This window comes from Antechinus flavipes, chromosome 1 (assembly GCF_016432865.1).
Source record: "Antechinus flavipes isolate AdamAnt ecotype Samford, QLD, Australia chromosome 1, AdamAnt_v2, whole genome shotgun sequence".
Taxonomy (NCBI): domain Eukaryota; kingdom Metazoa; phylum Chordata; class Mammalia; order Dasyuromorphia; family Dasyuridae; genus Antechinus; species Antechinus flavipes.
Window position 1 is genome coordinate 543,300,512 of NC_067398.1, and position 13,055 is coordinate 543,313,566.

The 13,055-nt window shown below is 34.5% G+C and overlaps 1 protein-coding gene across 1 annotated transcript in view; it reads left to right on the forward strand.

The window, feature by feature from the left end:
* MBOAT1 (membrane bound O-acyltransferase domain containing 1) overlaps positions 1-9,139 on the forward strand; it is a 113,624-nt gene extending 104,485 nt beyond the window's left edge. Inside the window, exon 13 of the mRNA XM_051970623.1 lies at positions 7,737-9,139. Within this exon, the coding sequence (XP_051826583.1) occupies positions 7,737-7,857 (121 nt within the window). The 3' untranslated portion in view covers positions 7,858-9,139. The remainder of the gene's footprint in view (positions 1-7,736) is intronic.
* The last annotated feature ends 3,916 nt before the right edge of the window (positions 9,140-13,055 follow it).

Here is a 13,055-nt window from a genome sequence, read left to right on the forward strand (position 1 = left end):
GCAGTATTATCAGAGTTTCCAAGATCCAAACCTAAGAAAGATAAAAATGCCGAAGATGCTAAGCCTTTTATAATATACTTGGGTCAATCATAATTAACAAGAATAAATTTTATGGGAGGGAAAAGTATATTCCTTTGGAACCCAAAATACTGTACTCTTAATATTAGGATAATTCATAGAGCTTCTAACCCTGGGAGAAAATGCCCCAAGCTGCTATATTCTTTCCTCCTTTCTAGATTGGCCAAATTAGCCTTTAGCCCTCTCTTTCCCTCCCCAAATTAATTGTTCTCCTTTTTTGTCAGTATGCTCTTTCTGTAGGCTCTTTCCTTGCTTCTCCTGCCAATTTGAGATAGATGCTACTAATTACACTTTACCTCCTTACCCTTGTTTTTGTTATTCAATTGTTTCTAATTCTTTGTGACCCTATAGGGGATTTTCTTGGCAAAGATACTATAATGGTTTGCCATTTTTTTCCTTCAGCTCATTTTATAGAAGAGGAAACTAAGGTGAACAGGATTATGCGATTTATCCAGAGTTACACAGCTATTGAGTAATTGAAGCCAGATTTGAACTCAGGAAAATGAATGACTCAGGGTCCCTGACTCTGTGTACTATGGGACCACCTCATGGCCCCTCCCCTTGTTTGGCTCTTACCTAAAATCTCTGCTCATGATTTCTCTGCTCATTTTGGACTTGTCCTTTCCTCTGAGGATCCTGGTAACCACAAGATCATCATATAGGATTGAACTCCAGATGCCCATTCTTGAAGTTTTTGTTGTTGTTTACTTCCCCCCTCTCTGCCTGAAATGTGGATAGATAGTCCTTATTTATACACCAAGGGAAAGAAAAAAAAAATACGCGTACAAGTCTGAACTCCAAATATTCCAGGGGAATAGATTGAGAACAGAAGGGACTTCTGCCATTTTCTGGTTGGAAGGGAGACCCAGATATTCTGACTACACGTCTGCTGCTATACTGTGGTTTCCTGGTTCTTAGTTCTCCTGGATTTTTATGAGGACAGAACACAGTTCTTCTCCTAAATACTCAGATGAGGTAGGGTTCAAACATCATTTTAAAAGCATTACAAGAAATAAAAAGCCTGAACTAGTTATTTTGCTTAAGTGTTCTTTCTCAGATGTTCAATATCTTTCAATTCTCTTCTCCCTTACAGTCAAGGGAAATCTTTCTTTGGTGAATGTTAGAGATGTGTGGAGGTCATGCTGACAGATAGTAGGCTATTCAAAGTGCTGCTTGGTCAAGATTTTTTGCTGATATCTCTGCCTAGGGGATCTTTGGAAAACGAAATTAGGCAGACATACAATTGCTTCTTTCTCTTTCTATTGCCTTCCCCATTTAGGGGAAGGATCCAAAAGCCAAAATTCTCAAAGGGAGGACTTTGTAACATAAAATAGATAAAAAAGAATTCCTCCATAGTCATTTAACCACTGATAAAACTATTAAAACTTAATAGAAGTGTAAAAATGGGAAAGGGGAAGGTATGAGCACCTTAATATTTAATTGTGGGATAGATCTAGGTGTCAGACCTGTGATTTTACTAGTACAGAAAATCCTAAAGGGAAGAAACTCATCTACCATTGAAGGTTATCACTTTCTTTTTTGCAAATTATAGTCTTAGAGAGTTGTCTCTGGCATCGAGAGTTTGTGGCTTGCCCAGGATCACACATCTCATCTTTGTTGAATGTAGGATATGAATCCAGATCAGCTCTCTATTAATGCTATGCTGCCTCCTTTTCTATTTCAACTATTTCTGTATAGCCTCTCAACAGATCATTGGGTGGGCCTTCCTCCTCTTCTTCATATAGGAAGATTGAAGAGATTAATTATGGAAAAGAATTGGGAGAGGTGATGTCTGTTTGTCTAGTTTCCTCTCTATAGAGAAGGCATTCCCTCTCTTGATTAATCATTTGTAGAGCACCATTGAAAATGAAAATTTATAAGTTGTTGTGATGTGGAAAACTGGTTTGAATATGTGGAACAGAAGAGAGAGGTTACCTGGTAGGGCCTAGAAGATGGAGAGTCAGACAAAGATGCATTTTTGTCTCCCTTGAGTTAGAAAGAGTACTTAGAATAAAAGCTTCTATATAGGACCGAGTACATAATTAAAGTATAAAAAGGACAGGGTTGAGAAGAGGACCTTTCAGAAGTCATTAGTTCTTTTCTCCATTCATTGTTGCTAAGTGCTTCATTGACACATACTTCCTTTAAGAGAATTTATCTGGTATTGGGCCCAGGTATGACAGGCATTTAAATGAAATTGACTAGCTATAGATTGATTAGGAGGGCTGGGAGACATCCTTCCCAGTGCCCCTCAGTCCCCCTCCTATGCCTCAGCCTTCAGCCTACATTTCTACTGCCACAGCAAATAGCCCTGTCCATGAATCAAAAAGCATTTCTTATTCAGCATAATTGTTTTTCTATTTAATTATTAATATTGCAGTACTATTGTTGATGGGTTAAATAAGGTTTTGTGGGCTGGCTTAGGAATCTGACCACCATTTCAAACATTATATTTATGGGAAAATAAGTTCTGAATTCCAAACTGTTGACTTACATATGCCCTTTTAGAATCCAAGCCCTTTGTAAATTAGGAAACACTGTATTTAGGTTTCTGTATTTTTAATAAAGAAAAAGAAAGAACATGAATCAAAATAAGATTATTTCCAGAGAAATGTAGTTTATGTATGTTCATATGTACATGTGTACATATGCTCTCTTTTCTTCAGGCCAGGATATTAAAAGGTAAACTCCTTGAGAATAGGGATTATTTCATTCTTGTATTTCTATCTTTGATTCCTAGCATACTACCTGAGAAGACGTGCTTAATGAATGTCCTTCAAGCAGTTAAATAAGAATATCATAACTGCTTAAGACCTTTAGATTTTTTTTTTTTTTTGGTTTCAAAAATGTGAGGATAATTTTTGGGAGAAAACTATGAGATTTCTATATCTGTCAGCTAGATTGACTCTATTACATAATCACTAATATTGCTTTGTTTTGCAAAATACTTGGCTTATATTTCTCATACTATCTGTGATATATATTGTCATTTAGGTGCTTTAGAAAGAGGCAAACACAGATAAATACAAATGTAGAATAAGTTCAATTTGGAGCTACTTAAGAGTTTAAGAAGTAATTTTTATGTGATTTTTCTTCTCTGTCACAGATTGCCTACTCTCTGTGCATTGGGAATTGGAATTGAGGTGTTAGTTGGTTACTGTCTTCTTTACGCCTATTCTTCCCACCAGTAATGTTGCCCATAACAATAGCTTGCTTTCACCCACTTCTGAAATCTTAAAGTCATTGTCTGTCCTCACTGGAATGAGTTGACTAATTATTATCCAACCTGGTTTGAGGAAATCCTATTTCATGAAAAAGGGACAAAACCCTTTTAAAGGATTTTCTACTAAGGACTACAGAGAAAAATATTTTTGTTATTCGGTCAAGCTTGACTTTTTAATGAGTCCAAATGGGATTTTCTTGGCAAAGGTACTGGAGTAGTTGTCATTTCCTTCTCCAACTAATTTTTATAAATGAGAAAACTGAGGCATACAGGGTTAAATGACTTGTACAGTGTCACACAGCTAGCCTGAGACTAGATTTTAATTCAGGAAGATGTCTTTCTGATGCCAGACTCAGTACTCTATTTACTGTGCCATCTAGTTGTCGAGAGGAAAATACAGAAGAGTTAAAATAACCAAATGGAGAGAAAGTAAATTTGCAAAGATGATATTACTTGATCCTGGACTTCTAGGAAGTTTTACTAAGAACTGGAACATATTCTGTTCTGCCTGTCCTCTGACTTCCTGGTCAGTTCCCATACTATAGAATTAAATTTGTTTTTATTGACTCTAATAGTAGTGATATCTAGCATTTCTAAAGCACTTTAAGCACTGAAAGGAACCTGAGAGGCCCTCTAATCCAATATCTTTATTTTAAATTAAATGATTTACCCAATGTCTCACAAGTAAGGAGTAAGTGGTAACACTGAGATTAGAACCCAGATCTTCCAATTCTAAATTGAATTCATATGGAATGTCCTACAGTGCCTCTCAAATCTTCTATTAAGTCCTATCCAAACTTTTTAAAACCTCTTTTCAAAAGGTGGAGGCAACATGGGAGAGTGGAAAGAAATAGGTTTGGAGTCAAAGGACTTTCTTTGAGATAACACTTTTTTCACTTACTATGACTTTGGGCAAATTATTTAATTTCTGGGTTTTAGTTCACTCTGTAAAACAAAAGGGTTTGATCTGCAGGCTTTGTGTGTGTGTGTGTGTGTGTGTGTGTGTGTGTGTGTGTGTGTGTGTCTTATGTATTCCTTTGGTTACAAAATAATATTATTAAATGCATAAAATAAGATATATGGAGTTATAAAAGAAAACAATTATATTTAAATAAACCTCTAATTTCTTTTCTCCATCCAAGTTCACAGACTCCTCTCCCCTGAAATGTATCTATAAATCCTTTGAGTGTCTATAGTTTTCAGGTTAAGTACCCTTGGACTACAAGGTCAGATTTTGTTCTCTCAGACTGTGATTTTTATGTCTTTATTCTCTTCCTCGAAGAGGAAGCAGATTCCTCAAATCTCCCCTTGTCCTTTCTCTCCTGCCACTTTCCTGCCCCATTTCCTTCAGCTTAAGGCCTCTTAGGGAGGATCCCAGATTCTCCATTCACTTCCTACCATTGGCTCTTCATGCATAAATTGGACTGTTAATTTACATCTCAAAACATCTTTCCAGCTGAACTAATCTATATTAAACATTTTCTGTCTCTACAGGGAGATTAAATTAAATTTTTTTCAAACTCCAACTACAGTGGCCAGGCAAGCTGGATCTTATAGTATAGCAAACTGATACTGGCAACTTTACCTTCACTTCACAAACAATGAAGAATAAATTAACCTATTGCTAATTGAATGTTATCATTAAAAGTAACTCATCTGGGCTATGCTGACAGGGAAGCAAAATTAGTAGATTTCAGGGTCTTTCAGTAGATAAGCCGAGATGAGTAAAAAAAGTTGAAATGACTTGTGTCTCTGTTTCAAACTGAAAAAGCCACAAGGGTGACTTTTATACCAAGTCAATTATCACTTTTGGATTTCTGTAGTCACTTGTTTGATACAGAATATTCTCAATGTTTGGTTTTTATACAATGGTCTTACATAATGGTTGTGCTGCAAAGTCATGTGCTGAAAAAGAAATTTCTATTAATTGTCCACTTGCTTGATAATTTAAATTTTAATTTCAGAGATGCTTTTGTTTTTATTTTAAATTCATCACTAGTTGGTAGTGTGTCCACATTTAGCTTAAAGTGGTTTTTAGTTGTCTGGATTCTATGGTAGAATTCCTCTGTGAATTCTGAAAAGATAAAAACCCATAACATCCAGTTGTGTGCACCTTAATGAAGCAGCTAGGTGGTTCAGTGAACAGAATGCTTAGGTCTACCTACAGTCAGGATGATTTAAGTTTAAAGCTGTATTAGGTATTAGCTAACTAGGAAATTTGGGCAATTCTCTTGAACTCTCTCTCTGCATCCCTTTCTTCAACTGTAAAATCAGGATAATTGCAACTATCTCACAAAAGTATTATGATGATCCAATGAGATGACGTTTAAGTAGAGTGTTAATCCAGTGCCTGCCACATAGCAGGCACTTAACTGCTGATTAAATGGTTGGAACAGACATTGTTCCTGTAAAGAGTTAGGCTAAGAGAAAGATTACTGCCAATGAACAAAAATAAAATATAATTTAGGGAATAAATCCTTAGTGCAAGTCTAGATTTAGAAAATAATTTGTTAATCCAAATAACTTTGAAGATTGGTGTAAATATTTATCTTTCTTTTTATAGCACAGCTATTTGCTCATTCACCTTAACCTTGCCTATTAGATTACAAAATTCTTTTCATATCTTTTGTTGTTAAGATACAGATGAGAATAATAAGGATTTGCTTTAGATTTAGAGGGCCTATGTTCAAATTCTAATGTGACTATGGTGAAATCACTGGGCCTCTCTGGATGTCATCATTAAATTTAATGATGTTCATCATTAAAATTTGGAGTAGGTTTCTAGAGATATTTGCAGTTCTGAATCTCTTGTTCTTGTTCCTCACGGGAATTAATATAATTTCTTAGTACTACTATTACTATTGCTACTACTACCACCACCACTACCACTATTATTATTACTACTTCTACTACTTTCACTAGTACTATTATTACCATTACTTCTACTTTTATTACTATTACTATGATTATTATTACTTTTATTAGTAATGATACTATTTCCACTACCTTAATGCATTTCTCATCTCACCTAAGCAAATATCTAGTAACAACATCATATATATTTCCTATGTTTATAGAAATTATTCATAGAGTAGCTGTCTAGCATTCTATGAGACTCTTTCATGTTCCTTTAACTTAATAATAACTTTATAAACCTTGGGTGTTATTTGAATAACACTGAGGGAGGAAATAAAAATATGCTTACTTTCTTTGGGGAAACTAAAGATCAGGGAATTTAAGTTTACTTAAGCACAACCAGTGATTTTGGGAGCATGGTTTTGAAGCCTTGTCTCCCTCAAGCAAGGCGACTGCTCTTTCTGTTGTACCAAAGAGAAGGTACTTATTTAAGGAGGTAAAGAAATAATGCTAATTGAACAAACTTTGAATGAGGTGTTCAGACATAGTTCATGAGAATTATTGATAGATATTCTTTAGTGTCGTAGACAAATTTAACTTGGGGGACAATGTGGGAATTTCTAAATGAGAATTCAGGAAATAATGTATTTTATTTGCTTGGTACCATTATGTCTTTAGAATCATAGGAGCTGATCGAAGAGACATCAATTCTTTCTTTATCATATGTCACATGCATTTGTCATATATGACTTTATTGCAATATTCTGTTCATTTCCAATCCCCCCAAAGAATAGGAAAATTAAAAATTCTGCCTATTCAAATAGGCGTAGTCTTACCAGAATATTTGTATAAAGTACTATTTTTGCAGAATTAATTCTGAAAAAGGAATTTTGGCATTCATCATTGAGAATAAACATAGCTTGGTGGAAAAAGAACAAATATTTCCAATTAACATCAGTGGGTGGTATACCTGAGTTGAGCAATGATAGATACTTGATAAATGTTTTTGTCAGTAATGGTAAAAAAAAAAAAAAAAAAGCTTTTTCAAACAAATAGAACCAGATTTTCAAAATTGGTTCTGACTGATTTTCTTTCACTAACTTGAACTTTGCACACTACTATAGTGTATATAAAAGTATATTCATGATTGGGAAAGACCATTCACACTTGGAGTTCAATAACATTGGACTTACTACTTACAATATTGGATATCTCTTTAGCTTATTTATTTGTTCATTCATCCAATCATTTGAAAAGCTTTTGGGTGATTAATTAACCTGATCTGAAAATGAAGGTTGTAAACGAAGACCATTAAGTCAATATCCTTACTAGTATGTTAGGCTTGTTCCCTTCAATATCTTTAATCTGTTGCTTTAGCCATGGCTAGCTGTCTCATAAATCCATGCCATTAATCTCAGTGGGTCTTTTGATAAGAATAACACTAGTATTAAAAACAAAAGCAAAAAAACCTAAAAACTCAACATGTTCTCTTAATTGTGGTCTAATAATGTTGATATTGTATGCCCTCTTGCACTTATATTATTATGGATGACATTTTTTTGTGTGTTTTTATTCCTAGATCCTTGTATTTTCATTTACACATCATAAGCCTCCTGATAATTCTAATTCTGCCCATCAAACCACAAACCAAAAGGCAATCTCAGACTCTGAATTCTTTTCATAACAAGGAAAAAACCTGATACATCACAAGAAAACTTGGACAAGTGAAATGCCTGTGCCAGAATGGAAACAGGGGTGTGTATTTTATAATGTTGAAACATTAAAAAAGACCTCGGGCTTAAATGATTTTCAGTGACCCAATCAGAAGGCTGAGACAAGATTTATAGCCTTCTGATTTTAAAAGCAGGGAATATTTTTATAAAGTCTTTTTCATGTATTTAAATCAGTCATATGTATAGTTTGTTTTGATATTTTATAGGATATTTGAGTGTGAAGTGAGTGTGTGTGTGCGTGTGTGTGTTAGAGGAAGTACAAGAGTTCGAGAGGCAGCCCATTTTGGGTGTTTATTCTTTGGCTGTTTAGGGCATTGCTTCATATCCTGGCTCAGCCATGGTGTTCGACCACAAGAATCTGGATGTTGAGAACACTGGTGTGGGCTCCAGCAGGAAGAGGGAGATTGCAGAGAAGGCTATCCCAGCTTGTCATGGCATTCTTATGCCAGAAAACACTCAGGACTGGGATATTCCTTTGGAGATTCTGACTCTCTTGCAGTGACACCTGCTGGTTTTAGAGTACATTTTTATTATTTCATTGAAGATTGGAGACAGAGGACCTGGGGGAACAGAAATGCACAGGATTTGGCCAGAATCCTCTGCCCAGCCAAGAGTTCCCACAGAAAATAATTATAGATTAGAGATTCAGGACTGCACTTTGAGTAGGCTGCAATTTTTTCCAAGGGTGTAATGATTTCATATTATGAACTGAACCCACATGTGAATTGAAGCTCCCTTACAGTAGGAACATTGGTCATTTAAATTGAGAGGACTGTTTCTGAGGGATGGTCCAGTGAAGGCCAAATGTTCAATCTAACAAATGCAGCCATGGCTTTTTGAAGGAAAATACCAAAAATAACCCATATAATTTAAAGCTTTTCTTAACCTGTTAACTTTTCCCCCAAGAGGTTAGTAAGAACACCAAGTTGTTATAAATTTAATTTTTTTACCCATAATTTGTCTGAATTGTACATGAACAAGGCTATATTCTGTGTTGATTTTCAATTTCCAAAGTGTCGGAGCTGAATAAATTCAACTTTATTTTTAGCTGAATCATCAGGATGGAAAGCAAAGGTTGAACAAACAATTTTCTTTTCATCTTCTTGATAGAAATCTTTTAGAGAATGTGTTTTATTTCCCTTTGGAAACCTCTATTGGGTAATATTGTTTTGGGGAGAAGAAAATGGCCTATTATGGTTTATTGAAAATAATAATGATGAGAATAATAATAAACTACCTTACAACAACAGTGTATGACCTTGATTGAATGGTTCGGAAAGGGAAAAAGGGTTTAAGTTGACAAGTTGGAAAATTAGTTTTTCACGGAATATTATAAGGTACCTTTATATATATATTAAAAGAGGCATTTTTATCTGGAAGAGTTTATTTTTGTTTATGTCAATGGACTCAATTTACTAGAACAATTTTTTTTAGCAAAAAAAAAAATAAGATTTTACTTGTGCCTTTATATTGAATATTACAACTTCCTGATTTCTCATGCTTTCTATTGCCCCTCACCATGGTATTTTCCTCTTGGGGCTATCATCATCTGAAGGCATGGAAATTGCTATAAAGAAGTGATTTTATTATTGAAATGATGATTTATTCTGCATGCAATACCTTTCTTCTGAAGAGTTCAGAATTCTCTTTAATACTGTCATTCATTTTTACCCTTTCGTTAGGTTGATAGTGAACCTAATGAAAGATCTGTTTAAAAACAAACAAAGAAACAAAAAACATGTGCTAGATGAGAAAAGTAATACTTATCTTACAGTGTCCCACAGGACTCCAGCTTGGTCCCTCTTCATTCCCATGGATTCAATTATCATCTTTAAGCAGATGAATCTCAGATCTATTATCCAACCCTAATCTCTCTCCCGACCTCCTGTCTCACATCTCCAGCTGCCTTTTATCTACTTCATACAGTATGTCATATAGACATCTTAATCTCAACATATCTAAAACCAAACCAAATTCATTACTCTCCCCTAAATCTTCCCTTCCTCCCAACTTCCCTATTTCTGTTGGATCTGCTGCCATCTTCCTAGTTCCCCAGATTCACAACTTAATTATTATCCCCCTTCCCCAATTTCTCATTCTCTCTCATAACTAATTTGTTGCCAAGGTCTATTGATTTAACATTGTGAACTCTCTTATGTGCTCTTTTCTATCCTCTGATACCATCATCACTGGTTCTGGCCCAATATTATTTTATGTCTAGACTATTGAAATAACTTGTTGATTGACTTCCATGCTTCAAGTCTCTTCAAAGTCCAGTTTGTTTTTCACTCAGCATAAGTCTGACCAGGTAACTCTTCTATCCCTTTTTAAAATAAATTCAAATAACTCTTTATCACTTTCAGGATCAAATGTAAAACCCTCTATTTTTTGTCCAAGCCTTTCATAACCTCCCCCCACCTTCAAGCTTTCTTACACTTCATACCCTCTCATATACTCTTCAATCTAGTGCTTTCCTTGTTGTTCCTCAAGTAAGACAATCCATCTCCTGACTCAGGATTTTTACTGACTTTCTCCTATGCTAGGAATATTGTCCTTCCTCATCTCTATCCCCAGGCTTCTTTCAAGTCCCAGCTAAAATGCTCTCTTCCACATGAACCCTTTCCCAGTACTTCTTAATTCCAGTGCCTTCTCTCTGTTGCTTATTTCTTTTTTATTCTGTATGTATTTTGTTTGTACATAATTGTTTGTTTGCAGGTTGTCCTTCCCATCAGATTGTAAGCACCCTAAAAGAGATTCTTTATCTTTCTTTGTATCCACAACAGTTAGCACATGGTAGGTATTTAATAAATGTTTATTGACTGACTCAAATTCTAGAGGAAGAAATGAAATCTGCACTGAAGATATATTTGATCCTGTAATTTAACTAAATCCATACAAATGAGTAATATCATGACAAGTTTGCGATATATTAAAATGTCCCATTTCCAAGAGAAAAATAGGGTTACCCAGATGAAAGGTAACATAGGGAAAAAATCAACAAATCATTTCTGAAATGGGGGCTAAAATTATATCTCCCAAAATCCAATTTTATGTTTTCAAATCTTTGACCTGCTTCTGGATAGAGATGAAGTACAACAGAATAGGGAAATGTTTTAATCCACTGAAGGACACTGACCAACTGAATACAACATTCTAGTACAATACAGGTAAATTATATGCTCTTAAAGGAAAAGGTCATTGGTTTATACATCTTCATATCTCTCAGAATACTTAGAAACATAAAAGTATACTAGCATTCATTGATTTTTCCATTTTTACTATAAATATACCATCATCAATAAACATGAACACTTCAATACACAATGAAAAACAAAGATTGTATATAAAATGGTAAACTGTTGCATGCAGTTTTTAAAAAGCATATATTAAATTTAACAGAGTAGTAATAAAATTGCACTATTTGTATTTTCTTTTGGACTTCTGCTTATTTTTAAAATGCTTTATTCATTTCTTCTTTTTTCTTTTTGCATTTCTTTTTTTTAAATAATTTTTTCCTTTTATGTTTCTCAATTCTATGTAAAAAATTTTAACAATAATTTTGGGGATAATTTTTGAATTCCAAATTCTGCTCCTCCTTTTTCCTCTTCCCCTCACCCTCTACTTTGAGAGGGTAAGAAGTTTGATATAGATTATACAAGTGCAATCATTGATGTCTCTTAAGTACCTACTAACTGCTTCTTTCTCTCTCAAAAAAAAAAATGAAGCTCTCCCATATAACAAATAAATGTATTCAAACAAAACTTATTAACACATTGCCTATGACTGAATATGCTTGTTACATTCTCTTTGTCATCATCATGTAAATTGTTCTCCTAGTTCTGTTCATTTTATTCTATATCAACTAATAAAAACTTTCTAGGTTTCTCAGATTCCATTATATTGAATTTTCATGATACACAGTTAGTTCATCCATTTCCCAGCCGATAGACACCTACTTTGTTTTCCAGTTTTTTGCTGCAACAACAACAAAATTCTATCATAAATATGTTTATACATACATGTCTTTTTATTTTTAACTTCTATATATTATGTGCCTAGTACCAAAATTGCTGGGTTAAAAGTTATATACAGATTCACTTTGGGGATACAGTTTAACATTGCTTCTAACACTTAATATGGCAGCTAACATCTACCATGTTATTTTAGAGGTACTCTGTTCAGAATTACTTTGGAATTATTTTAATTTGCATTTATTTTTGTTCTTCTCTTATTTTATCAGAGTTAGTACTTATTGAATGAATCCAGAACTAAGAAACTAAATAATGCATTTTATCCTTTTTTTAAAATTAAATTTGGTTAAATTGCTCACTGAGAACTATTCCAGCATGGAGACATTTGAGAACTCCGAGGCAGGAAAGAAAGTGGATAAGTAGGTGGAGGTCAAGCTGAGAGATATGATTGGTAAGCACAATCACTGGATTGACATCTGAATCTGGTATAAATTCTATTATCAATCAGTGAGTGAGTGATGGATAACAGCTTGAGTAATAGCTTCAGTGCCTCCTACTCAATATATCAATTTGCATCTTTCTTCAGCGAAGTCCTCCTTGTATCTTCTTTCTTGTTCTCTTCAAAATCTTTCTAATATTCCCTCCCTAAATTTCATTCTCTTTCTTTCACGATTCCAAAATTCAACAAATCTCTTTCTCTGAATCTCATTTCCCACATTTTACCCTACCTGGAAGTGAACTAAAATTTTATTGTTGTTCTTTGAAATTCTGTAAAATTGTGTTATTCTAAAAACAACATTATTTTTCAATTGAATTCTAAAAATTTTATGTAGTACTTTAAGGAACAGTTTGGGTTCCTGTTGTGATATGGGAGCCACCTGCCAGTGGCTGCTGGAGGTCTAACTCAGACCTGTAGAATGGATCTTTTCATGTGAGAGGATGGAGGATGATGATGATACAAGGAGATTTAGAGGCAGTTGTGTTGTCCGATTTCTCTGCCCTTCTCTCTGCCTCCAGTTTATTTCATTCGCAGTTCACAAGCGACACTTGTGTCAGTAAAAGCTGCTTTGCAACTCCTTCAGATGTTATGATCCACAACTGTGGAGGCTCTCAGAGAATTGACCTGCCCCTTCACCTAGGTATGGTCCTTAACAGGGTCCAGCAGTTTATTTTGGAAACTGAGAAATATCAGCC